This window comes from Oncorhynchus keta, chromosome 26 (assembly GCF_023373465.1).
Source record: "Oncorhynchus keta strain PuntledgeMale-10-30-2019 chromosome 26, Oket_V2, whole genome shotgun sequence".
In the NCBI taxonomy this organism is placed as follows: domain Eukaryota; kingdom Metazoa; phylum Chordata; class Actinopteri; order Salmoniformes; family Salmonidae; genus Oncorhynchus; species Oncorhynchus keta.
In genome coordinates, this window is record NC_068446.1 from 30,198,917 (window position 1) to 30,226,864 (window position 27,948).

At 44.6% G+C, this 27,948-nt stretch overlaps 2 protein-coding genes across 15 annotated transcripts in view; one reads left to right on the forward strand and one right to left on the reverse strand.

Annotated features, from left to right (window-relative positions):
• The window catches only part of LOC118359237 (unconventional myosin-Va-like), a 21,175-nt gene extending 8,387 nt beyond the window's left edge, over positions 1-12,788 (forward strand). Inside the window, exons 3-12 of one of the 10 annotated variants that reach the window (XM_052480546.1) lie at positions 5,087-5,769; positions 6,008-6,247; positions 6,450-7,805; positions 9,433-9,540; positions 9,817-9,973; positions 10,500-10,722; positions 10,849-10,886; positions 11,029-11,666; positions 11,795-11,917; positions 12,249-12,788. In XM_052480546.1, the coding sequence (XP_052336506.1) occupies positions 9,494-9,540; positions 9,817-9,973; positions 10,500-10,722; positions 10,849-10,886; positions 11,029-11,154 (591 nt within the window). In that variant the 5' untranslated portion in view covers positions 5,087-5,769; positions 6,008-6,247; positions 6,450-7,805; positions 9,433-9,493 and the 3' untranslated portion in view covers positions 11,155-11,666; positions 11,795-11,917; positions 12,249-12,788. The other 9 variants (XM_052480543.1, XM_052480544.1, XM_052480545.1 and 6 more) reach the window with 9 other exon arrangements.
• Positions 12,789-21,815: 9,027 nt separating this feature from the next.
• Positions 21,816-27,948, reverse strand: part of LOC118358677 (protein unc-13 homolog A-like) — a 101,200-nt gene continuing 95,067 nt past the window's right edge. For 3 of the 5 annotated variants that reach the window (XM_052480533.1, XM_052480532.1, XM_052480534.1), the window contains 3 exons: positions 26,290-26,382; positions 25,949-26,108; positions 21,816-25,747 (listed from right to left, as the gene is read on the reverse strand). In XM_052480533.1, the coding sequence (XP_052336493.1) occupies positions 25,459-25,747; positions 25,949-26,108; positions 26,290-26,382 (542 nt within the window). In that variant the 3' untranslated portion in view covers positions 21,816-25,458. Of the gene's footprint in view, positions 25,748-25,948; positions 26,109-26,289; positions 26,383-27,948 lie in introns of those variants that run through there. The other 2 variants (XR_008080212.1, XR_008080213.1) reach the window with 2 other exon arrangements.

Genomic DNA, 27,948 nt, shown 5'->3' on the forward strand with positions numbered 1-27,948 from the left:
GCTGCTATGAATGAGACCATAGAAGAGAAAGTGCTTGTATATCCTTCCATCTCAATCACCTCCTCCTTGAGATGAACAGTTAACCTGGCTGCTCTGAGGTTTTCATTTCAGCCTGTCAGACCAGTGCTTGGACACATGATAAAAGGGGAAGAGGACACAAACTGTTTTAGACCTCTGCCTGTTGGAGTAACTTAGGAGTCTATCTACACTGGACTTGGTCAGGGCCTTTGCAGACAGAGGCTTCGTGTCTGAGAAAGCAAAAAAAACGGATTATGATTGGAACTATTGAGTTGTACACCAAGGTAAGCGTTTGATCCGGCATATCTGACTAGCTGAGTAGACTTCATTTATTGACCGTTTGTTTTCACTGACGTGTTCTTGGTAGAAATGGATTTGATACCATGTTGTCATTGTGAAACCCAACCCTGTTAGTTCATTGTTATTGATTTGATACCATGTTGTCATTGTGAAACCCAACCCTGTTAGTTCATTGTTATTGATTTGATACCACGTTGTCATTGTGAAACCCAACCCTGTTAGTTCATTGTTATTGATTTGATACCACGTTGTCATTGTGAAACCCAACCCTGTTAGTTCATTGTTATTGATTTGATACCATGTTGTCATTGTGAAACCCAACCCTGTTAGTTCATTGTTATTGATTTGATACCACGTTGTCATTGTGAAACCCAACCCTGTTAGTTCATTGTTATTGATTTGATACCACGTTGTCATTGTGAAACCCAACCCTGTTAGTTCATTGTTATTGATTTGATACCACGTTGTCATTGTGAAACCCAACCCTGTTAGTTCATAGTTATTGATTTGATACAATGTTGTCATTGTGAAACCCAACCCTGTTAGTTCATTGTTATTGATTTGATACCACGTTGTCATTGTGAAACCCAACCCTGTTAGTTCATTGTTATTGATTTGATATCATGTTGTCATTGTGAAACCCAACCCTGTTAGTTCATTGTTATTGATTTGATACCATGTTGTCATTGTGAAACCCAACACTGTTCATTGTTATTGATTTGATACCACGTTGTCATTGTGAAACCCAACCAACCCTGTTAGTTCATTGTTATTGATTTGATACCATGTTGTCATTGTGAAACCCAACCCTGTTAGTTCATTGTTATTGATTTGATACCATGTTGTCATTGTGAAACCCAACCCTGTTAGTTCATTGTTATTGATTTGATACCATGTTGTCATTGTGAAACCCAACCCTGTTAGTTCATTGTTATTGATTTGATACCATGTTGTCATTGTGAAACCCAACCCTGTTAGTTCATTGTTATTGATTTGATACCATGTTGTCATTGTGAAACCCAACCCTGTTAGTTCATTGTTATTGATTTGATACCATGTTGTCATTGTGAAACCCAACCCTGTTAGTTCATTGTTATTGATTTGATACCATGTTGTCATTGTGAAACCCAACCCTGTTAGTTCATTGTTATTGATTTGATACCATGTTGTCATTGTGAAACCCAACCCTGTTAGTTCATTGTTATTGATTTGATACCATGTTGTCATTGTGAAACCCAACCCTGTTAGTTCATTGTTATTGATTTGATACCACGTTGTCATTGTGAAACCCAACCCTGTTAGTTCATTGTTATTGATTTGATACCATGTTGTCATTGTGAAACCCAACCCTGTTAGTTCATTGTTATTGATTTGATATCATGTTGTCATTGTGAAACCCAACCCTGTTAGTTCATTGTTATTGATTTGATACCATGTTGTCATTGTGAAACCCAACCCTGTTAGTTCATTGTTATTGATTTGATATCATGTTGTCATTGTGAAACCCAACCCTGTTAGTTCATTGTTATTGATTTGATACCATGTTGTCATTGTGAAACCCAACCCTGTTAGTTAATTGTTATTGATTTGATACCATGTTGTCATTGTGAAACCCAACCCTGTTAGTTAATTGTTATTGATTTGATATCATGTTGTCATTGTGAAACCCAACCCTGTTAGTTCATTGTTATTGATTTGATATCATGTTGTCATTGTGAAACCCAACCCTGTTAGTTCATTGTTATTGATTTGATACCATGTTGTCATTGTGAAACCCAACACTGTTCATTGTTATTGATTTGATACCATGTTGTCATTGTGAAACCCAACACTGTTCATTGTTATTGATTTGATACCATGTTGTCATTGTGAAACCCAACCCTGTTAGTTCATTGTTATTGATTTGATACCATGTTTTCATTGTGAAACCCAACCCTGTTCATTGTTATTGATTTGATACCACGTTGTCATTGTGAAACCCAACCCTGTTAGTTCATTGTTATTGATTTGATACCATGTTGTCATTGTGAAACCCAACCCTGTTCATTGTTATTGATTTGATACCACGTTGTCATTGTGAAACCCAACCCTGTTAGTTCATTGTTATTGATTTGATACCATGTTGTCATTGTGAAACCCAACCCTGTTCATTGTTATTGATTTGATACCACATTGTCATTGTGAAACCCAACACTGTTCATTGTTATTGATTTGATACCATGTTGTCATTGTGAAACCCAACCCTGTTAGTTCATTGTTATTGATTTGATACCATGTTTTCATTGTGAAACCCAACCCTGTTCATTGTTATTGATTTGATACCACGTTGTCATTGTGAAACCCAACCCTGTTAGTTCATTGTTATTGATTTGATACCATGTTGTCATTGTGAAACCCAAACCTGTTCATTGTTATTGATTTGATACCATGTTGTCATTGTGAAACCCAACCCTGTTAGTTCATTGTTATTGATTTGATACCATGTTGTCATTGTGAAACCCAACCCTGTTCATTGTTATTGATTTGATACCATGTTGTCATTGTGAAACCCAACCCTGTTAGTTCATTGTTATTGATTTGATACCATGTTGTCATTGTGAAACCCAACCCTGTTCATTGTTATTGATTTGATACCATGTTGTCATTGTGAAACCCAAACCTGTTCATTGTTATTGATTTGATACCATGTTGTCATTGTGAAACCCAACACTGTTCATTGTTATTGATTTGATACCATGTTGTCATTGTGAAACCCAACCCTGTTCATTGTTATTGATTTGATACCATGTTGTCATTGTGAAACCCAACCCTGTTAGTTCATTGTTATTGATTTGATACCATGTTGTCATTGTGAAACCCAAACCTGTTCATTGTTATTGATTTGATACCATGTTGTCATTGTGAAACCCAACCCTGTTAGTTCATTGTTATTGATTTGATACCATGTTGTCATTGTGAAACCCAACCCTGTTAGTTCATTGTTATTGATTTGATACCACGTTGTCATTGTGAAACCCAACCCTGTTCATTGTTATTGATTTGATACCACGTTGTCATTGTGAAACCCAACACTGTTCATTGTTATTGATTTGATACCATGTTGTCATTGTGAAACCCAACCCTGTTAGTTCATTGTTATTGATTTGATACCATGTTGTCATTGTGAAACCCAACCCTGTTCATTGTTATTGATTTGATACCATGTTGTCATTGTGAAACCCAAACCTGTTCATTGTTATTGATTTGATACCATGTTGTCATTGTGAAACCCAACCCTGTTAGTTCATTGTTATTGATTTGATACCATGTTGTCATTGTGAAACCCAACCCTGTTCATTGTTATTGATTTGATACCACGTTGTCATTGTGAAACCCAACCCTGTTAGTTCATTGTTATTGATTTCTGTGCGCATATGTGAAGGTGCAAAGACATGTTGGACATTTCTGTCCATTACTGTGACTCAGTTTGGATCAGCTAATGTATGTTGGCCTACATGTCATAACATGTCAATATCGTGATAGAAAGGCACATAACTGCTGTATAAGCTCATGCTTAACGGGTTGGCAATGATCCACATTGTATGTGGTGCACAGGATCTTGTACCAGGAGGTTGTCATTACGAGGATATCTGGGATGATTGAAAAGATGAGTAATCCGAGCTGAGAGAAAAGGATGACAGATGTTTATTTTTAACGGCAGTTAAGAGTGTTTTATGCTAATGGGAGACTGTAGAGACTGTATAGCAGAGGCAGGCTACTGTTCAGAGAGACTTTATAGCAGAGGCAGGCTACTGTTCAGAGAGACTTTATAGCAGAGGCAGGCTACTGTTCAGAGAGACTGTATATCAGAGGCAGGCTACTGTTCAGAGAGACTTTATAGCAGAGGCAGGCTACTGTTCAGAGAGACTGTATATCAGAGGCAGGCTACTGTTCAGAGAGACTTTATAGCAGAGGTAGGCTACTGTTCAGAGAGACTGTAGAGCAGGGGTAGGCTACTGTTCAGAGAGACTGTAGAGCAGAGGTAGGCTACTGTTCAGAGAGACTGTATAGCAGAGGTAGGCTACTGTTCAGAGAGACTTTATAGCAGAGGCAGGCTACTGTTCAGAGAGACTTTATAGCAGAGGCAGGCTACTGTTCAGAGAGACTGTATATCAGAGGCAGGCTACTGTTCAGAGAGACTTTATAGCAGAGGCAGGCTACTGTTCAGAGAGACTGTATAGCAGAGGTAGGCTACTGTTCAGAGAGACTGTATAGCAGAGATAGGTTACTGTTCAGAGAGACTGTATGCAGAGAGGCTACTGTTCAGAGAGACTGTATAACAGAGATAGGCTACTGTTCAGAGAGACTGTATAGCAGAGGTAGGCTACTGTTCAGAGAGACTGTAGAGCAGAGGTAGGCTACTGTTCAGAGAGACTGTAGAGCAGAGGTAGGCTACTGTTCAGAGAGACTGTAGAGCAGAGGTAGACTACTGTTCAGAGAGACTGTAGAGCAGAGGCAGGCTACTGTTCAGAGAGACTGTATAGCAGAGGTAGGCTACTGTTCAGAGAGACTGTATAGCAGAGGTAGGCTACTGTTCAGAGAGACTGTATAGCAGAGGTAGGCTACTGTTCAGAGAGACTGTATAGCAGAGGTAGGCTACTGTTCAGAGAGACTGTATAGCAGAGGTAGGCTACTGTTCAGAGAGACTGTATAGTAGCGAGGTAGGCTACTGTTCAGAGAGACTCTATAGCAGAGGTAGGCTACTGTTCAGAGAGACTGTATAGCAGAGGTAGGCTACTGTTCAGAGAGACTGTATAGTAGCGAGGTAGGCTACTGTTCAGAGAGACTGTATAGCAGAGGTAGGCTACTGTTCAGAGAGACTGTATAGCAGAGGTAGGCTACTGTTCAGAGAGACTGTATAGTAGCGAGGTAGGCTACTGTTCAGAGAGACTGTATAGCAGAGGTAGGCTACTGTTCAGAGAGACTGTATAGCAGAGGTAGGCTACTGTTCAGAGAGACTGTATAGCAGAGGTAGGCTACTGTTCAGAGAGACTGTATAGCAGAGGTATGCTACTGTTCAGAGAGACTGTATAGCAGAGGTAGGCTACTGTTCAGAGAGACTGTATAGTAGCGAGGTAGGCTACTGTTCAGAGAGACTGTATAGTAGAGGTAGGCTACTGTTCAGAGAGACTGTATAGCAGAGGTAGGCTACTGTTCAGAGAGACTGTATAGTAGAGGTAGGCTACTGTTCAGAGAGACTCTATAGCAGAGGTAGGCTACTGTTCAGAGAGACTCTATAGTAGAGGTAGGCTACTGTTCAGAGAGACTGTAGAGGTAGGCTACTGTTCAGAGAGACTCTATAGTAGAGGTAGGCTACTGTTCAGAGAGACTGTATAGCAGAGGTATGCTACTGTTCAGAGAGACTGTATAGCAGAGGTAGGCTACTGTTCAGAGAGACTGTATAGTAGCGAGGTAGGCTACTGTTCAGAGAGACTGTATAGTAGAGGTAGGCTACTGTTCAGAGAGACTGTATAGCAGAGGTAGGCTACTGTTCAGAGAGACTGTATAGTAGAGGTAGGCTACTGTTCAGAGAGACTCTATAGCAGAGGTAGGCTACTGTTCAGAGAGACTCTATAGTAGAGGTAGGCTACTGTTCAGAGAGACTGTATAGTAGAGGTAGGCTACTGTTCAGAGAGACTCTATAGTAGAGGTAGGCTACTGTTCAGAGAGACTGTATAGCAGAGGTAGGCTACTGTTCAGAGAGACTGTATAGCAGAGGTAGGCTACTGTTCAGAGAGACTGTATAGCAGAGGTAGGCTACTGTTCAGAGAGACTGTATAGCAGAGGTAGGCTACTGTTCAGAGAGACTGTATAGTAGCGAGGTAGGCTACTGTTCAGAGAGACTGTATAGTAGAGGTAGGCTACTGTTCAGAGAGACTGTATAGCAGAGGTAGGCTACTGTTCAGAGAGACTGTATAGCAGAGGTAGGCTACTGTTCAGAGAGACTGTATAGTAGAGGTAGGCTACTGTTCAGAGACTGTATAGTAGAGGTAGGCTACTGTTCAGAGAGACTGTATAGCAGAGGTAGGCTACTGTTCAGAGAGACTGTATAGCAGAGGTAGGCTACTGTTCAGAGAGACTGTATAGTAGAGGTAGGCTACTGTTCAGAGAGACTGTATAGTAGAGGTAGGCTACTGTTCAGAGAGACTGTATAGCAGAGGTAGGCTACTGTTCAGAGAGACTGTATAGCAGAGGTAGGCTACTGTTCAGAGAGACTGTATAGCAGAGGTAGGCTACTGTTCAGAGAGACTTTATAGCAGAGGTAGGCCACAGTGTCAGTGTTGTTGATAGATGAGAGAGACCTTGCAGACTGTCGAAAAATAGGAATAAATCCAATACTGATGATGGCTTGATGCCAAAACATTTGTGCTCTGTTTTTCACCTTTAAGTTACGCAACTTTTAGGCATCATGATGCAGAAAATAAAACATTTATATTTTTGCATTTTTTTGGATGTATTCCTTTTTCTTATTTTTTACCTTTTTATTTCGACAGGGAGTCGATGCTGAGACCAAGGTCTCTTTCCAGATGATCTATGTTTAGCACAACAATACACATGAAAATACAATCAACATCCTATTTTTCGAGAGTGTCGGGGTCTCCACCTCTTCCAGTATTCTCATTTTGAGAACGGACAATGGACGACAAATGTCTTCTTGGGTGTCACCTGGCAGTGTAACAGGGAAAGGCACATAGAGTAATAGCAGACTGTAGAATTGATAGTGTCCTGTGGGATGTCAAATTATCCACTCCAATTTCTACTCTGCAGCTGTGTGTTGGACCACTGGCTGTTGGGTCTGTCCACCTAGTGTAAACATTAGTATAGGAAATCCCCCTCAATGCACGCTCACTTCTTCACTAGGTGTCGTCTTATTCAATAAGCTCAACGTTTGTGATAATGTGTATTTCTGTAACAGGGTGCTCGTGTGTGGTTGCCTGACCCAGAGGCAGTGTGGGTATCAGCCAAGCTCCTCAAGGACTACAACCCTGGAGGCGAGAATGTACTTCTGCAGATCAGCGCACACGCACAGTCAACAGCTAGATGTGTTGTTAGTCGCTCTTGATAAGCGTCGCAGGTGGCTGGTGGCACCTTAATTGTGGAGGACGGGCTCATAGTAATGGCTGGAATGGAATGAATGGTATCACACACGTGTTTGATACCATTCATTCCGCACATTATTATGAGCTGTCCTCCCCTCACCAGCCTCCTGTGATAACCATCTGCTAATGTCAAATATTTCATGTGCCACCCTCATCCACCCCTCTCTCAAGGATGTGCAGTACCCAGTGGTGCCTCCCTCTGGCCTCCCCCCTCTGGGGAACCCTGATATTCTGGAGGGGGAGAATGACCTCACTGCTCTCAGCTTCCTACAAGAGCCTGCTGTTCTTCACAACCTGAGTGTCCTTTCCAACCCGAGTGTGATGAAAGGACATCGTTTCAGAGGAATGGTAGGTTGAAGGAGAAAGTGAAAGAGAGAGGGTGTGGGTCTTTCTTCAGATTATGTTTGCCCATAGGACAGATGAAGCTCCTGGTGCTCCTGCCTTTATGGTCATGACCTCATAAAGACATCTTTACTGAGTGTTAAGTTAATTGGAGCAATTTCAATGTACACTGAGTGTACAAAACATTATGAACACCTGCTCTTTCCATGACATAGACTGACGTCACTTGTTAAATCCACTTTGATCTGTGTAGATGAAGGGGAGGGGACAGGTTAAAGAAGGATTTTTAAGCCTTGAGACAAAGCCTCAAATCAAATTTTATTTGTCACATACACATGGTTAGCAGATGTTATTGCGAGTGTAGTGAAATGCTTGTGCTTCTAGTTCACACAGTGCAGCAATATCAACAAGTAATCTAACAATTCCACAACAGATACCTAAAACACACACATCTAAGTAAAGGAATGTCATTGCTCATCCATATATTTATATAAATTATTATCTTATTAAATTATATTTTTGGCCTCATATTTTGGGCATTATTAAAGTGACCACTGATTTCAAGTCTGCATGTAGGCAGCAGCCGCTCTGTGCTAGTGATGGCTGTTTAACAGTCTGATGGCCTCGAGAATCTGTTTTCAGTCTCTCGGTCCCAGCTTTGATACACCTGTACTGACGTCACCTTCTAGATGGAAGCGGGGTGAACAGGCTGTGGCTCGGGTGGTTGTTGTCCTTGATGATCTTTTTGGCCTATCTGTGACATCGGGTGCTATAGGTGTCCTTGGGGGCAGGTAGTTTGCTCCCGGTGATACGTTGTGCAGACCGCACCACCCTCTGGAGTGCCCTGCGGTTGAGAGTGGTGAGCTTGCCATACCAGGCAGTGATACAGCCTGACAGGATGCTATCAATTGTGCATCTGTAAAATGTTGTGAGGGTTTTAGGTGACAAGCCACATTTCTTCAGACTCCTGAGTTTGAAGAGGCGCAGTTGCATCGTCTTCACCACACTGTTTGTGTGGGTGGACCATTTCAGTTTGTCCGTGATGTGTACTCCAAGGAGCTTTAAACTTTCCATCTTCTCCACTGCTGTCCCGTCGATGTGGATAGGGGGGTGCTCCATCTGCTGTTTTCTGAAGTCCACAATCATCTCCTTTGTTTTGTTAACGTTGAGTGAGAGGTTGTTTTCCTGACACCACACTCCGAGAGCCCTCACCTCCTCCCTTTAGGCTGTCTCGTCGTTGTTGGCTGTCTCGTTGTTATGTCTGCCATTCAGAGTGAACGGGGTATGGTAGTAGGTGCCAGGAGTACCGGTTTGTGTCAAGAACCACAACGCTGCTGGGTTTTTCACGCTCAACAGTTTCTCCGTGTGTATCAAGAATGGTTCACCACCCAATGGACATCCAGCCAATGTGACACAACTGTGGGAAACATTGGAATCAACATGGGCCAGCATCCCTGTGGAATGCTTTCAACACCTTGTGGTATTCATGCCCCGATGAATTGAGGCTTTTCTGAGGGAAGGTGTCCTTGATATTTTGTGTATAAAAGGTCATAGAGAAGGGAAAAAATGTTGTATTCCTACAGGACCTTTCATTCTACCAATAATACTAATTTTCACCAACCATTCATTCCAGGTATTGTGTTAGTGGCTCTCAAACCGTATGACCAGCTGCCCATCTATGGAGCTGGCAGGACATGGCTGACATGGAGCCTCACATCTTGGTCTACCGCACCATGACCAGGTCAGGGGTTAAAGGTCAAGAGCCAGGGGTCACCCTCCTTGGCCTCCATTTTATATGCCCTTTGTTACTTCAAGACACTGCCGTTTTGCCTGCTTTTTGGGGGTTTGGGCGAGGGTTGCTGTTGTTTGTAAAGATCTACAGGTAAAATGTGAGTGACTTATGGATGTTCTTGGGTCTGAAAACAAGACAGCCTTTGATCGAGTCTCTTCACCCTGTGTGACAAATGGTTCTGGAAATAGGAATGGTTATTGAGTGTGTAGTTGTCTCTGTGTGCAGGGAGGATAAGAACCAGTCCATTATAAAGAGTGGGGAGTCTGGAGCAGGGAAAACGGTCTCTGCTAAGTTCACCATGCGTTACTCTGCCATGGTGGGCGGAGCAGCCCAGCAGACCAGTGAGGAGGAGAGAGTACTGGCCTCCAACCCCATCATGGAGGTACATATGTGTGAATGTGTGATGAATTCTGATTTCCTGCAATCAAATGAACTTAAATGCCCTCATGGGTGGAATATTAATATTTTTCATAATTCATTTAAAAAAAAAATGTAAACACCAAAGATCTGGTGTTTCTATATGAAGCCGTTTTGATATATTTCACTCTTATGTGATGTATATACTGTAAAGTATAATATTGGGATGCAAAATACATTTCAACTCTGTATCTGACATGGTACAGGTGTCTTCTTCTTTTAAGCCCATAACCATGTGTGTGAAGTGTATACTTTTGTTTCAAAGTAGATTTGTTTAAGACTACCAAAATACCCTCTGCATGACCGTGATTTAGCCCACTGCAGTAAGAGTTTAACCTGTAAAGCTGTCCAAGGTTTTATTTTTTGAAGAGTGTAATTTTGGAAAAAGCGTATGAAAAATGTGTACTGTATTGTGGCAGTATTCAGTTGTAAAGGTAATAACAAAAAGTATGTAATCTATTGTAGTTATGAGTATCTCCTTTACTCTTTAGTCTATTGGGAATTCTAAGACTACCTGCAACGACAACAGTAGCTGGTTTGTGAAGTACATTGAGATAGGCTTTGGATGGAAGGATATCATTGGGGCCAACGTGAGGACGTATTTGCTGGAGAAGTCTCGAGTCGTCTTCCATGCGTCACAGGAGAGGAACTACAACATCTTCTACCAGCTGTGTGCCTCCAGAGACCTGCCAGAGATGAGAGTCCTCAAACTCGGTGAGACTGCATAGAATTCATTAACCTATTACAGCAATAACAGGGAAGATGTGAACATCAATGGGTGTAGCTGTGTTTTTTTAGAAAGGGTTCATTATTTTATTTTTTTGTTGTGTATCTCTGTAGGTGGTGCTGATTCCATGCAGATCCCAGGCACTGATGATGTAGTATATCTGCAGCACACTCGCAATGCATTCACTATACTGGGTTTACAGCATCTATATTACACAATACACATATCTATGCTCACATGTTTACTCTGCATATAGTCCTATCCAGTATGATCCAGTATGTGTGCTCCTACAGATGGGCCTCCTGACCAGCAGATGGAGCTCTTCAGGATCCTGGCAGCTGTTCTGCACCTGGGCAATGTCAACATCCAGGCCAATGGGAGACCTGGTGATCGAAGTTACATTGTATTTTTTTTCTTAACTTTTTCCACATTATTTCCCTGAAACACACAAAATTCTCTCAAATATCCCATAATCAGTGGGAGGAGCGTTCCCTGGCTGTGTTCTCCAAGCTGCTGTGGGTAGCCCACTGGCTGTGCTAACGCAGGCTGGCAGTAGGGGGAGACATGCTGGTCAAGCCCATGCCCGGTCAGTAGGCCCTGGAGGCCCGGGACTCCCTGGCCAAGCATGTGTACGGTCAGGTGTTCACCTGGACTCAACACAGCCCTCCTTGCCCAGAGGGATCAGGCCTAGTCATTTATTGGGGTGCTGGACATCAACAGCTGAGTAGTAAGGACAGGGAGTAACACTTGACATTAGGTTGGTCTTATACTTGTGTAGTGACATTGTGAATACTGTAGTAACAACATGGTATTAACATATTCCCCTCTTTGTCCATTTGTCTTTGGCAGGTTTGAGAACTTTGAAAGGAACAGTTTTGTACAGTTCTGTATAAATTATGGCTATGAGAAACTGCAGCAGCAATTCAACAGGGTGAGTCACCAAGTGTTGTGTGTGCACCTGCAAGCATGCGCATAAATATTAGTGTCTGTCTGTTTCCATGAACTCGTTGTCCTCATGTCCCCTCAGTAACCCTTGGTCTCCTCCTCTCCTCTCCCTAGCACGTGTTCCAGTTGGAGCAGGAGGAGTATGTCCGTGAGGAGCTGCCATGGAGCAGGATAGAGTTCAGTGACATCCAGCCGCTCATCGAGGGACAGCTGGGCCTGCTGGGTGAGGAGTGCAGGGTCAGTCAGTCACAGTCCTGGTTTCAATCGAGACCACATTGTGTTGTGTCTGCTTTGTGTTAATGTGTCCAAACCAGCTTGAAATACAATGAATAATGTAGTCAGGATATGATACTGAATCATCACTGTTTGCACTGGCAAGCCAAGAATGCTTTGCGGTGGATTTGAAAAATATACTGTTGTCTTAAGTCCAAAAAGCAAGTCCTGCCAGAAAAAGTATTGCTCTATTAAAAGTCAATCTTCAAAGTATTTATATAAAAAGCAAAAGATTTCTCAAATGTATGTTGATCCAGAAAAACCTTACCCCCGTGGTGTCTGTTTCCTTGATCAGATGCCTAAAGGCTCAGAGGAGAGCTGGGCTAGGAAACTGTATGATCAGCATCAGAGTAATGACCCAAGTCCACACTTCTGCAAACCTCGCATGTTCCATCACTGACTTCATCATCCTGCACTTCGCTGGACTACAGGAAAAGGAGCACCGGGCACGCCCCCATTCTCATCAACAGGGCTGTAGTGGAGCAGGTTGGAGCTTCAGGTTCCTTGGTGTCCACATCACCAACAAACTATCATGGTCCAAGCACACCAAGACAATCATGAAGAGGGCACGATAATGCCTATTCCCCCTCGGGAGAATGAAAAGATTTGGCATGCATCCTCAGACCCTCAAAAAGTTCTACAGCTGCACCATCAAGAGCACTGGTTGCATCACAGCCTGGTATGGCAACTGCTTGTCCTCCGGCCGCAAGGTACTACAGAGGGTAGTGCGTATGGTCCAGTACATCACTGGGGCCAAGCTTCCTGCCATCCAGGACCTCTATACCAGGCAGTATCAGAGGATGGCCCTAAAATTACCAAAGAATCCAGCCACCCTAGTCATAGACTGTTCTCTCTGCTACCGCACGGAAAGTGGTACCGGAGTGCCAAGTCTAGGTCCAAAAGGCTTCTAAGCTTCTACCCCCAAGCCATAAGACTCCTGAACAGCTAATCAAATGTCTATCCAGACTATTTGCATTGTCCCCCCCCCCCACCCCACACCCATTTTTACGCTGCTGCTACTCTGTTTATTATCTGTGCATAGTCACTTTACCTCTTCCGACATGTACATATTACCTCGACTAATCTTTCCTCCCCCACATTGACTCTGTACCGGTACCCCCTGTATACAACCTCCACATTGACTCTGTACCGGTACCCCCTGTATATAACCTCCACATTGACTCTGTACCGGTACCCCCTGTATATAACCTCCACATTGACTCTGTACCGGTACCCCCTGTATATAACCTCCACATTGACTCTGTACCGGTACCCCCTGTATATAACCTCCACATTGACTCTGTACCGGTACCCCCTGTATATAACCTCCACATTGACTCTGTACCGGTACCCCCTGTATACAACCTCCACATTGACTCTGTACCGGTACCCCCTGTATATAACCTCCACATTGACTCTGTACCGGTACCCCCTGTATATAACCTCCACATTGACTCTGTACCGGTACCCCCTGTATACAACCTCCACATTGACTCTGTACCGGTAGCCCCTGTATACAACCTCCACATTGACTCTGTACCGGTAGCCCCTGTATATAGCCTCCACATTGACTCTGTACCGGTACCCCTGTATATAACCTCCACATTGACCCTGTACCGGTACCCCCTGTATATAACCTCCACATTGACTCTGTACCGGTAGCCCCTGTATATAGCCTCCACATTGACTCTGTACCGGTACCCCCTGTATATAACCTCCACATTGACTCTGTACCGGTAGCCCCTGTATATAGCCTCCACATTGACTCTGTACTGGTACCCCCTGTATATTACCCCACATTGACTCTGTACCGGTACCCCTGTATATAACCTCCACATTGACTCTGTACCGGTACCCCCTGTATATAACCTCCACATTGACTCTGTACCGGTACCCCCTGTATATAACCTCCACATTGACTCTGTACCGGTACCCCTGTATATAACCTCCACATTGACTCTGTACCGGTACCCCTGTATATAACCTCCACATTGACTCTGTACCGGTACCCCCTGTATATAACCTCCACATTGACTCTGTACCGGTACCCCCTGTATATAACCTCCACATTGACTCTGTACCGGTACCCCCTGTATACAACCTCCACATTGACTCTGTACCGGTACCCCCTGTATATAGCCTCCACATTGACTCTGTACCGGTACCCCCTGTATACAACCTCCACATTGACTCTGTACCGGTAGCCCCTGTATATAGCCTCCACATTGACTCTGTACTGGTACCCCCTGTATATTACCCCCACATTGACTCTGTACCGGTACCCCCTGTATATAACCTCCACATTGACTCTGTACCGGTACCCCTGTATATAACCTCCACATTGACTCTGTACCGGTACCCCCTGTATATAACCTCCACATTGACTCTGTACCGGTACCCCCTGTATATAACCTCCACATTGACTCTGTACCGGTACCCCTGTATATAACCTCCACATTGACTCTGTACCGGTACCCCTGTATATAGCCTCCACATTGACTCTGTACCGGTATCCCTGTATATAACCTCCACATTGACTCTGTACCGGTACCCCCTGTATATAACCTCCACATTGACTCTGTACCGGTACCCCCTGTATATAACCTCCACATTGACTCTGTACCGGTATCCCCTGTATATAGCCTCCACATTGACTCTGTACCGGTACCCCTGTATATAACCTCCACATTGACTCTGTACCGGTACCCCCTGTATATAACCTCCACATTGACTCTGTACCGGTACCCCCTGTATATAACCTCCACATTGACTCTGTACCGGTACCCCCTGTATATAGCCTCGTTACTGTTCTTTTATTGTTGCTCCTTAATTATTTGTTATTTTTCTTATTTTTTTATTTAGTTATTTTTTATTTCAGTTTATTTTAGTAAATACTTTCACACTTTTAAAAAATTAAAACTGCATTGTTGTATAAGGGCTTGTAAGTAAGCATTTCACTGTAACTTGTTGTATTCGGCACGATTTGATTTGTACGGGCTATTTGACCAAGAAGGAGAGTGATGGAGGGCTGCATCAGATGACCTGGCCTCCACAATCACCCGATGAGTTTATTTTTATTTATTTAACTAGGCAAGTCAGTTAAGAACAACTTCTTATTTACAGTAGAGCCTGGATTTGAACCAGGGACTGTAGTGATACCTCTCGCACTGAGATGCAGTGCCTTAGACCGCTGCGCCACTTGGGAGGCTGGAGTTTGACCGCAGAGTGAAGGAAAAGCCAACAAGAGCTCAGCATATGTGGGAACTCTTTCAAAAATAGTTTTTTTTTTAAGTTAAAAAAAAAAAGTTAATAAAAACTCTTGAGTCCAATCTTTTGACTGGTACTGTATATCCATGCTGTCTCTTTTCACTTAAACGCATTGTAAGGACTGCATGAACACTGTCTAGAACCTCAAAAGGGTTCTACATGGAACCAAAAAGGGTTCTCCTATGAGGAGTCGAAGAACCCTTTTGAAACCCTTTTTTTCTAAGAGTGTAGGGGTGATCTACAGCTTTCCCCTTGTCAACACTCTTGGCTCATTGTTGCAACCTCCTTGTCCTACTGTAAGTATTTGAGTGCATCTCAATAAGAGGTGTCATTTTGAGGGAGGCTTTACTGAGGAACCAGCTCTCAGCTGTCCACTTCTGTCAGTTTGTGGTGAAATCTCAGATCTCATCCTAGAGTGAAATGAAGGACAGTAGACAAAGTTTTTTTTAACCCACTGTAACCCTCTCTGTTAACCTTGTGTCTGTATTTTGTCTGTACATTGTCTATTGCTGGTAGCACCTATTCACTAAGTCAAATGCCAGGTTTCTGTAAATGGACTGGGCAAATAAAGTGATTGTGATTGTCTGTCTCTCTGTCAGTGTGAGTTGGTGGCTGAGCTCTTCCAGCAGGGGGCACTCTGTCCCTGTCAGGTGGGAAGTCCTCTCTGCCCAACCTCAGTCTGTGCTCTGGCCCTGGAAAGATTTTTCACAGGGATCACAAACTGTGGGCTTCCAGGTACTGTCTCCCCCTGCTGTGGCCAGGCAACAGTACAGCCAGTATCTACACCTATTATTGAAATGTATTTTCATTTCCAGTTTTTGTTCAGTTGACAGAATGTATTTGTTTTCTTCCTGCAACATAATGTCTGCTGTTCTGTGCACTCTGTTGTTCTGTGCACTCTGTTGTTCTGTGCACTCTGCTGTTCTGTGCACTCTGTTGTTCTGTGCACTCTGCTGTTCTGTGCACTCTGCTGTTCTGTGCACTCTGTTGTTCTGTGCACTCTGTTGTTCTGTGCACTCTGTTGTTCTGTGCACTCTGTTGTTCTGTGCACTCTGTTGTTCTGTGCACTCTGTTGTTCTGTGCACTCTGTTGTTCTGTGCACTCTGTTGTTCTGTGCACTCTGTTGTTCTGTGCACTCTGTTGTTCTGTGCACTCTGTTGTTCTGTGCACTCTGTTGTTCTGTGCACTCTGTTGTTCTGTGCACTCTGTTGTTCTGTGCACTCTGTTGTTCTGTGCACTCTGTTGTTCTGTGCACTCTGTTGTTCTGTGCACTCTGTTGTTCTGTGCACTCTGTTGTTCTGTGCACTCTGTTGTTCTGTGCACTCTCTTGTTCTGTGCACAGTAAAATGTGTGTTCACATAGTTTTTGTCTATGTGAAAGTGTGCGATGCATCACTGCATTTTTCCCCACATAGGACTGCAAGATTACCTCAAACCGGTGGCAGAGGACGCCTTTTCACACCTCAACAGGAGGAGGCTATTTTCACCATGGTCCGAGCAAACAATGCCATGAGACTCAGGGAAATACAAAGGACCATTATAGAAGACAACGATGTCTTTGAAAACATCCATACGGTTAGCATCTCAACCATCGACAGGGTGCTGCATAGAAACCAGATGAGTATGAAACAGCTGTACCGTGTACCATTCCAAAGGAATGAGGACAGAGTTAAGGAGCTACGGTACCAGTATGTACAGGTAAAACATATATCTATGTAACTACTTTACAGCAACATTTTATAGTGATACATAGTACAGTAAGCATAAACTGCACACATTTCCATTGTTGTGGAAGGAACATGCAATATATGTAAATTGTATGTCACTCTTCCTTACCAAAACAAATTCAACTGTGTGTTCTGGGATATAGCGTATAATGGAGTTGGAATCAAGTGAACCCTCTCACAACTTTGTATACATGGATGAGGCTGGCTTCAACCTGACCAAATGCAGAAGGCGGGGTCGGAATATTATCGGTCACAGAGCTACTGTGGATTTGCCAGGCCAACGGGGAGGAAATATCAGCATGTGTGCTGCTATTTCGGAGCATGGTGTCCTAACAAAAATCCCCCTTATAGGGCCATACAACACCCAGCATCTACTCAACTTTTTAGAGACTATCTACAGGGCTCTCATCCCTGATGATGAGAGGGGTCTGTTTAGAAGTACGTGGTCATTTGTACGCGGTCATTTGTGATAATATGAGTTTCCATCGATCAAACATCATAAGGCAATGGTTTGTGACCCACCCGAGGATGCTCATAGAATCCCTCACACCTTATTCACCATTCCTTAACCCAATTGAGTATTTATTTTCAGCATGGAGGTGGATGGTATACGATCGTCAGCCACACACACAGATGACCCTGGCTGCAATGGATGCAGCATGTGAGGACATCACAGTAGACGCCTGCAGAGGATGGATAAGGCATTCCAAAAGATTCTTTCCACATTGCATTGGAAGGGAAAATATCCGGTGTGATGTGGATGAGAATATGTGGGCCGACAGACAGGAACGTCTGGATGTGTAGAGAGCACAACAGTGCTGTGGGCAAAGTTGTGCCTTAGGGGTGGTTTCCTGTGTTTCTTTCAATCAATAACCCACATACAGTAATATGTAAATAGTACTGTTGAAATTGATATATGCCATAGAAGTGCAACCTTGTGGATTTTCAATACAGTAGCTGTCATCCAAACTGTAGCCTAAGTTTACATCAGGTAATACTGTCAAAGTACACAGTTACATTGACAACATGCCTAAACATTTTCACGACCTTGTTCGTGAACAATGACTCAATGACTTATCATTCTGATGACACTGACATGATCATTGGCATGAATATTAGTAGCACTCTTACTACTTTCCATAGCAGCAAATGGATACCTTAGACGTTCAAGAGAGAGTTGTTTCTCATTGATATCCTGTTTAGCCATGGAATGTTCCTTAAGAGCAAGATAGAAACTAACCTGCAAAAGCTGGTTGGAAGGACATTATCACAACCAGCTTTGCCCATTGGGAAGGTCTTTGGGATTGTTGCAAATTTGAAGTTTGAAGTCTTAGACATTTCTGTTTGCTAAGATCTTACATGCTCCCCCAGATGCTGAACTTGGTCTAGAATCACAACCACAATCAAAATGCAGTCATTTTGCCACATACTTGTAAGACTTCAATACATTTAACTCATGGAAACTTTATTCATTTTTGTGTCACTTCCATCATTTGTGTTTATTGTGTGTTTAAGATAACACTGTTTGTCATTGCCTGCTGTATTCATCTGGGTTGGTTAGTATCATGGCCCTCTTATCTGTGCCCGAGCCATCAGTTAAGGCCTCAGAACAAATAGTAGTGCAGGTCAAAGTTCAAACTTAAATAGACGGGTCAGATGTTTTTGCTGGTTGATTGGTCCAGTGTTTCCCCCAGCACTACACAGCTGATTCAAATAACTAACTCATCATCAAACTTTGATTATTTTAATCAGCTGTGTAGGGCTAGGGAAAAAAATAAATGTGCACCCAGGGGGGGCCCCAGGACCGAGTTTGGGAAACCCTGGATTGGTCCACCGTCTTCACCTATGAGTGGTCATGGACATCACAGCACCACCAAGCCAACCTGTCAAAATAATAAATAATTATTGCTCATTTATTTTGCACAGTACAATCTCTATGGATTACACCTCTCAATCCATATAGCTTTTAAAATATTTTTTGTAAACACAATTTTCTTTCCAGTTGGGATTGCCGGTACGTACCATCATCATTGTCATCAACATAATTACAATCCATTTATACACAATGTATATGTAGCAAGTGAGTTATGTAGCTCAGTTGGTAGAGCATGGCGCTTGTAACGCCAGGGTAGTGGGTTCGATTCCCGGGACCACCCATACGTAGAATGTATGCACACATGACTGTAGGTCGCTTTGGATAAAAGCGTCTGCTAAATGGCATATATTATTATTTATTATATTAATATTTCCTTTTGAGAGATGTACTAAGGATTTTTAGTGACTGACTAGCTTTAGAAACATATCTATTGTATATTGCAGTTTGTACAAATTGTTCTGAGAAATGCACTTATTATTTTGCACATGTTAGGGATGATGTGAAAAATGCACCAGTGACTGAGAAAAACTGTAATATATGTTGAATATTGTACCTGTCCTGTACCTAAGTTGATGAAAAACACACAAGGTCTCAGACTATTTGTACTCACTTTGTGAAACTCTGTCTCCCTCCTCACTCTGACATCTTGGTTCCAGGTGGACCTATGCAGAGTTCTTTATCCGGTACCGGGTGTTGCTGCGCAAGGGTGGGGTTCAGACCCAGTAACAGATTCAGCCGTCGTGCCAGCGGCCCTGCTGGATATCATCCCAGACCCAGAGCAGTACTGCTTTGTAAAGACCAGGTGTTCTGGACGGGGCAGGTAGCTCTGCTGGAGAGGCTGAGGGCGGAGAGGCTGAGGGCGGCGAGGCTGAGGGCGGAGAGGCTGAGGGCGGAGAGGCTGAGGCGGAGAGGCTGAGGGCGAAGAGGCTGAGGGCGGAGAGACAGATGGCGGCGAGGCTGAGGGCGGCGAGGCTGAGGGCGGAGAGGCTGAGAGTCGGAGAGGCTGAGGGTGGAGAGGTTGAGGGCGGCGAGGCTGAGGGCAGAGAGGCTGAGGGCGGCGAGGCTGAGGGGCTGAGGGCGGAGAGGCTGAGGGCGGAGAGGCTGAGGGCAGAGAGGCTGAGGGCGGCGAGGCTGAGGGCAGAGAGGCTGAGAGCGGAGAGGCTGAGGGCAGAGAGGCTGAGGGTGGAGAGGCTGAGGGCGGCGAGGCTGAGGGCTGTGGGGATAATCATCCAGAGCTGGTTCAGAGGCTGGTTGGGCCACAGGACATACATCAAGACCCACTTGGGCAACACTCACCATCCAGAGACACACCGGAGGAGCCCTGCCCAGGCGGTGAGAGCAGAATAACTGACTGTGTGGCACGATAACACATCAGTGTTATTTGACTGTGTACTCGTACTGCCATATAGTACAATGTGGCAGGTTCTGTTTGCGATAATATAATGCGTCTCTTCTATCCTCCCCCTTCCCCAGGTGGTGGCAGAGTGGGCAGCGGTGTTACTGCAGTCTGCAGTGCGTGGCTGGCTGGCCCGGCAGGCGTACAGGCGGGTAAGGGCAGACATGGTGCTGATGCAGCGCTGTGTGAGGCGGCGGGCAGCCAGGAGAGAGCTGGTGAAGCTGAAGGCAGAGGACCGCTCGGTGGAGAAGTTCAGAGAACTCAACAAGGGCATGGCGGTCAAAAGGACGCAGCTGCAGCTCAGGGCCGACCAGGAGGTGAGCTACCAGGGTTATGGTGGGTGGTGATGCACTTACCGGTACTCCTAAGATGTGTTTCCTGCAACGGGCCTGAGAGGAAGCAATACTTATACAGGTCTTTCCCTGTGGATTACAAATCTTGGTACTGCTGCAGAAGTCTTTTCTCTGCAGGATATACAGTATATCAAAGTAATACATGAGTAATGTGTGTGTGTAATTGTCTTATTTTGTAAATTTTAGAAATTGCTAATATGTTCCAGATATCAGAATACATTATTATACAAATGTAAACATAATAGTGTACATATGTTTCTCACTCTGATCCAAATGGACACAATGAAAATGAGAGATTTTCTCTAACATTTTATTGGAAGCAGAAACACAGCAATGCTGCCCCCCTTCACAAACCTCTGAAAATGTTTAAATAATATTCAGATAAATGAAGAAGACAATTGCCAAATATAACATCAAATAACACGTGCTGGCACAATACATGTTTTTTCTCCCATCATGCACTGTTTCCTATGTACAGGGCTGGCATCACTGTGTGGTTGTGTTCGAAGATTGCAGTCGGCAACTGCAGACTGACTGATCTACAAATCATCATCCTAATCAGCTACTCATTATTATCTGTAGATCAGTCAATTGATGCTCTTGAACGCGGCCAACGTGTCTACCTATGTGGGCGTGTCAGTGACAGTACCTGCGTGTCTGTACCATGCCTTCGTACCTGTCTGTACTACATACATGCAAACCTGAAAGGGTGCGATTTCCTATTTTACCTCAACACACAGACACTAAACGTCTGAAAGAGAATGGTCTCAGTGACCGAATATACTTGTATCATTGTCAACAGCAATAAATAAGATATTGTGCCATTCATTGCTACGGCTGTAATACCGGTACAGTTACAGTATAGCAGTGTGAGGCTGTGTATTCAGGGACTATAGACTCCTGTCTCATTAGATGACTAAGTAGCAGCATTATCACTTCATTCAGTGTAACTATTTCTATATACATTTTCCATATATCTCGTGTATATATATGTCTGGTACAGAAGTACTATTTACAATACCCATGATGACGAGTAGGTTGTTGATCCTCTCTACGCTGATTCTGTTGACACTGCTCTCCATGTTGTTTAGCCATTGTCCCCCGTTTCAAAACAGCATTTACACGACTCAACGAAAGCACTCTGTGCTGATAATTACTTGCTTTGTAAACATTATACGACTGCTCCAAACCGACTGATCTAGATAGAAACTGTGCCGATTAGATAGACTCAAGTTGTACACATGTTTAAATAGGCGAACCACAATCAAAATCTGTGCTTTTCGGGGCTGGACCATCAGAGTAAGGTGTAATTGGTAAGGACAGCTACTTGCAGAGAGTCTGATATCCTGTTGTTTAAATGATACCTGGGGCAGATGAACCAAAACCCAGGGGAAGGGAAGGAGTGTAGTGGGCTGTAGAAGGAAGGGAGGCAGTACAGTGGGCTGTAGAAGGAAGGGAGGCAGTACAGTGGGCTGTAGAAGGAAGGCAGGCAGGATAGTGGGCTGTAGAAGGAAGGGAGGCAGTACAGTGGGCTGTAGAAGGAAGGCAGGCAGGATAGTGGGCTGTAGAAGGAAGGCAGGCAGTACAGTGGGCTGTAGAAGGAAGGGAGGCAGTACAGTGGGCTGTAGAAGGAAGGGAGGCAGTACAGTGGGCTGTAGAAGGAAGGGAGGAAGTACAGTGGGCTGTAGAAGGAAGGGAGGCAGTACAGTGGGCTGTAGAAGGAAGGGAGGCAGTACAGTGGGCTGTAGAAGGAAGGGAGGCAGTACAGTGGGCCGTAGAGGGGAGGCAGTACAGTGGGCTGTAGAAGGAAGGGAGGCAGTACAGTGGAACTTAGAGGGAAGGGAGGCAGTACAGTGGACTGTAGAAGGAAGGGTGGCAGTACAGTGGGCCGTAGAGGGAAGGGAGGCAGTACAGTGGGCTGTAGAAGGAAGGGGGGCAGTACAGTGGGCTGTAGAAGGAAGGGGGGCAGTACAGTGGGCTGTAGAAGGAAGGGAGGCAGTACAGTGGGCTGTAGAGGGAAGGGAGGCGGTACAGTGGGCTGTAGAGGGAAGGGAGGCAGTACAGTGGGCTGTAGAGGGAAGGGAGGCAGTACAGTGGGCTGTAGAAGGAAGGGGGGCAGTACAGTGGGCTGTAGAAGGAAGGGAGGCAGTACAGTGGGCTGTAGAGGGAAGGGAGGCGGTACAGTGGCCTGTAGAGGGAAGGGAGGCAGTACAGTGGCCTGTAGAGGGAAGAGGAGGCAGTACAGTGGTCCGTAGAGGGGAGGAAGTACAGTGGGCCGTAGAGGGAAGGGGGGCAGTACAGTGGGCCGTAGAGGGGAGGCAGTACAGTGGGCCGTAGAGGGAAGGGTGGCAGTACAGTGGGCTGTAGAGGGAAGGGAGGCAGTACAGTGGGCTGTAGAGGGAAGGGGGGCAGTACAGTGGGCCGTAGAGGGAAGGGAGGCAGTACAGTGGGCCGTAGAGGGAAGGGAGGCAGTACAGTGGGCTGTAGAGGGAAAGGGGGCAGTCCAGTGGGCTGTAGAGGGAAAGGGGGCAGTACAGTGGGCAGTAGAGGGAAGAGGAGGGGAGATCAGAGAGACCTGTCATTACAATCACAGACATAATATAAGCCAATCATGACATCACAGGAATACATACATTCCTCTTCTGCAGCCTCAACCTCCTCCAGGCAGTTTAATCAATAATAAAGGATTCAGGTGGAGGTCCTGGAATGGCACTAGATACAGCATGGTCACAATATGAGCTACTACACCTCCAAGGGTTCCCTGTGCTGAATAGCCTTCCATGTGCTGCTTCTAAATGTGAGTGCCATGAACAAGACGGCAAGTGTTCACATACACAGCCCTAGACACTGGTCCTGTTCCCACAAAGCGATCTCAGTCACCATCTGGCAAGTCTCACTGGAGTGGGCAGGACTGGTACTATAGCCCTTGTGAACAGACCCCGTGTGCACAAAACCAGGACCAGACAGCCTGCTAAGAGGCCATTTTAGGTAAATGTGGTCATGTCTACATTGTGTGCCTGCCCCAGCAGAGGGGAAGAAAGAGACCGTGGGGGTCACGTGTGGCCTGACATCATCATTTGACAAGAGGTTGCTATGGCAACGCAAGCGTTAAGAAACGTATCTGTCTTTAGTCTCTAAATGCTCTCCTCCACGCTGACACATATCGATCAGAGAGGTTGAAGGAGAGAGAGGAGGTGGCTGTTTTCCAAGGCAAACGAATGGAGCTCTGTTCACACACGTAATGTTTTACGAGCAATAAACCTTCCCAAAATTGCTTTACTTTCAGTCCCCGAAGTCAAAGACACTTAGCAAATTCTCAAAGAAACAAAATATACTATAGAATACACATTCTTCCACTGTATTGTGTTCTCTCTCCTCTCAATGGCTTTCTGTGATTAACACATTTACACCAGCAGGGAACACTGGTGTCTACATTATGTCACTGGTGTAATATTATGACACACATAAACAGTATATACACACACTCAATCAATTCTTTCTCTCAAACACACACACACACTGATGAATCGCAGTGTTCCGAGGCTTGTCTTCATCTGGTTGCTCTCACTTTGTACTGAAGACAGACAACAGGTTTTACAGGACAAGGCATTTGAGGGTTTCAGGCAGTGTGCTCTGTAACAGGGTAGACAAACAGACTTGTAAACTGCGACACAGACAGGGACACTCTTTTCAAGGTCAAAGCCTTCATATAGTCTTTAAATATATCATAAATTGACCGATAATATCTCTCTATATAATATATATAAACATTTCAATCTATATTTAGTCCAGCCTGCTCTCCTATAGAAAACTCCACAGGGGAATTAAGAAAGGTCCAAAACACATAGAAATACTATCATAAACCAGTCGGTGTAAACCTTACTCTTTGGAATGGATGAGGCCTAAAAGCCTGATGGTCTGCTGTACACAGTTGGTCCTGTTAACTTGTGCTTGGGGCTTGACTTGACATAACGTTATTGATTGATCCATTGGCACTAGTCTAGATAAAGGAAGTGAAAGGGCAGGTAATATACAGTAAGTAATAGACAAGAGGTCAAGGCTACAAGATCTTGATCTCCAGGACCATTTAGATACCTATGCATGGAACTAGTCAATATTGGCAGAATCTAGTTCAAATGTGTGATTGGAAGAGCACAAATAGACATGGCCCATGCTATGAGAAATGAAGAGAGGGAGAGTTAAAGGAAGACAATATACTCCATCAAGGGATAGTTCAGGATTTTGGCAATGCAGCCCTTCATCTACTTTCGTAAGAGTCAGATGAACTAGCGGATACCATTATGTCTCCGCGTCCCGTATGAAGGAAGTTAGAGGTAATTTCGCAAGCCACTTCTAACTAGTGTTAGCGCTAGGTTAGCACAAAGACGTGAACTCTTCGCGCTGTCTCCTCGACTAGTTCCACACGAGGAATTCAAGTCTTTGTGCTAAGCTATTTAGTACTGGCTGGTGAAACTACCTCTAGTTGCCTTCATACTGGACACAGAGACATACAAATGGTATCCACGAGTTCATCTGACTCTGGGAAAGTAGATAAAATCCCAAACTATCCCTTTAAACTCTCTTTGTGTGAATGTGTTGCAGTAAGTTGGTCTGTTTTGTGACTTTGTTGTGTTTATGAATATATGTATGCAAAATTACATGATTCATTATATTCATAATAAAGATATTGGTGCTTTCAAGACAATCAGGACAATGCCTGTAGATGGTATCACATGTCCTCTTCAATAAGATGTATGAACAGTACTATAGTAAAGAACTGTTTCTCTGTGCTTCACCAACACTAAAATCAGGGCAGTAGTTTGGCTTGCAGTCAGTCCGCATAAGGACTTCCTAGCCTGTAGATGGCGCTGAGCGAATAAAGACTTCTCATCCTCGGCCCTCCTCGGGAGAGCGCTGATCTGACTTGAGCTTGACGAACTCCTTTGCCACGTCGTCGTTGTTGCGCTGGGACAGGATGCGGAGGACGGTGAGGCCCGTCTCGTCCATGTGGACCCTCTTCCCCAGGGGGAGCCAGCACGCTACGCTGCCCCGAGAAGACATGTCCTTCAACTGCATTACGGCTATGCCCACGGTCCGGTCCTCCCGGGCGAAGCAGTAGTCCTTCACACACACCTGCAGCTCGTAACACTCTGTGCCCACCTCGTTACTGAGGGTGCTGCGAGGAGAGAAGACAGAGACTCACAGCTTAGAGTCAATGACACGGATTCCACCACTTTGGAATGTAGAAGTGTGATCAGGTAAATAGATGAAAAGCTGACAGGATTCCCTCTTTGATATTCAACATGGTCACTTCCAATAAGATGGCACCAAAATCGCAAGATGCTTTGTACCACTGAGGCCAGACTGTAATACTCACTATGTGAACGTTTCGTTGTATTTGGGGGCGTAGCTGTTGTTCTTGGATTTGGTGGCGTACTTCCTCTTCTTGTCAGCTAGATGAGGACCAATGATGTAGATCTCAACGAAGGGACGGAACACCCCTGTGGTCTGCCACCTCAGGTCATTGGCTGCCACCACTGAGACAGAGAGGGAGGGGACAAAAATAGATAGATACGGGAGGTAATTTATCAATAAGGTTTTAACACACCCCGTCCAACAAAGCCAAACAGACATTTTCTGTGGTATGAGTAACCTTCTGACAACATTTTTTAAGACATGGTCAAATGAAAGATCTGACAGAATTGACTGGACACTGACCTTTGACGGTGACCTTGTGCTCTCCAGTGTTGGGGTGGGTGAAGATCTCCACGTGGATAGACACCTCTCCCACGGCGTCTTCCACACCAGAGCCTGACAGGGACAGGGGCACAAGTCACTCCTTTGTGGCCCAGAGTGGGGCCTCTTTCACTGCTGCAGGCAGGCCAACACTATAGCCAGAATATCTTCCCTTCAGCCCATACTCCCTCTGTACAATACAGTCATGATAGGCTGTATGCTTAAGTCTGGCAGATGTAACTGTCTGCGGGTGAAAAAACAACATATTTCATATGGCTTGAGAGAAATAGGCTTGTATGAGGGGACAATCAGAGAATGCAGCTATAAGTGGTTTGGGGTTGTAAAGAACTTTTCAGTTAACAGTTCCAGGCTAACTAAATATAAGAAGCATCTGATGTTATTAAAGTTCTTTGGATAATTTCATGTAATCACTCATAGCTGCCCTGTGACTCTGCCTGCCCAGCCCCAGGGGGTAGGAGCCTTTCAGTTAGGATGCAGCAGTGATGGTAGTGGGAGGCAGGTCAGAGGAGACTGGTAGTGAGAGAGGAGAGGGTTTTCACAGGCCTCCTCTATTGCTGCAGGGCAGAGCAGAGTAGGCAAGTAACATGCTGAGATGGATCCAGTCAGATGGACAAGCCCATTCCTTGCCGAACCCTTTACACAGAGCAAGCATGGCAACTAGAGGGACCTTGCTGTGGGAGCAGTCCAGCAGCCCAGTCACATTTATACTGAGGCAGGGTGCATACATGTCTACTCTGCATGGTTCTGATGTAGAATATGTGGACAACTACAAATACCTAGGTGTCTGGTTAGACTGTAGACCTATTTCGCAACAAAGCCTCCTTCACACAGCGTAGCGTGCTGGGGCGGCAGGGTAGCCTAGTGGTTAGAGCGTTGGACTAGTAACCGGAAGGTTGCAAGTTCGAATACCCGAGCTGACAAAGTACAAATCTGTCGTTCTGCCCCTGAACAGGCAGTTAACCCACTGTTCCTTAGGCCGTCACTGAAAATAAGAATTTGTTTTTGACTGACTTGCCTAGTTAAATAAAGGTAAATAAAATAAAAACTCATGCTGCCAAACATACCCTCGTAAAACTGACTATCCTACCAATCCTTGACTTCGGCAATGTCATTTACAAAATCGCCTCCAACACTCTACTCAGCAAATTGGATGTAGTCTATCACAGTGCCATCCGTTTTGTTACTAAAACCCCATATACTACCCACCACTGCGACCTGTACGCTCTCGTTGGCTGGCCCTCGCTACATATTCGTCGCAAAACCCACTGGCTCCAGGTCATCTATAAGTCTATGCTAGGTAATGCCCCGCCTTATCTCAGCTCACTGGTCACCGTAGCAACACCCACCCGTAGCACGCGCATCAGCAGGTATATTTACAGTGCCTTGCGAAAGTATTCGGCCCCCTTGAACTTTGCGACCTTTTGCCACATTTCAGGCTTCAAACATAAAGATATAAAACTGTATATCTTTGTGAAGAATCAACAACGAGTGGGACACAATCATGAAGTGGAACGACATTTATTGGATATTTCAAACTGTTTTAACAAATCAAAAACTGAAAAATTGGCTTTACTTTCAGTGCAGCAAACTCTCTCCAGAAGTTCAGTGAGGATCTCTGAA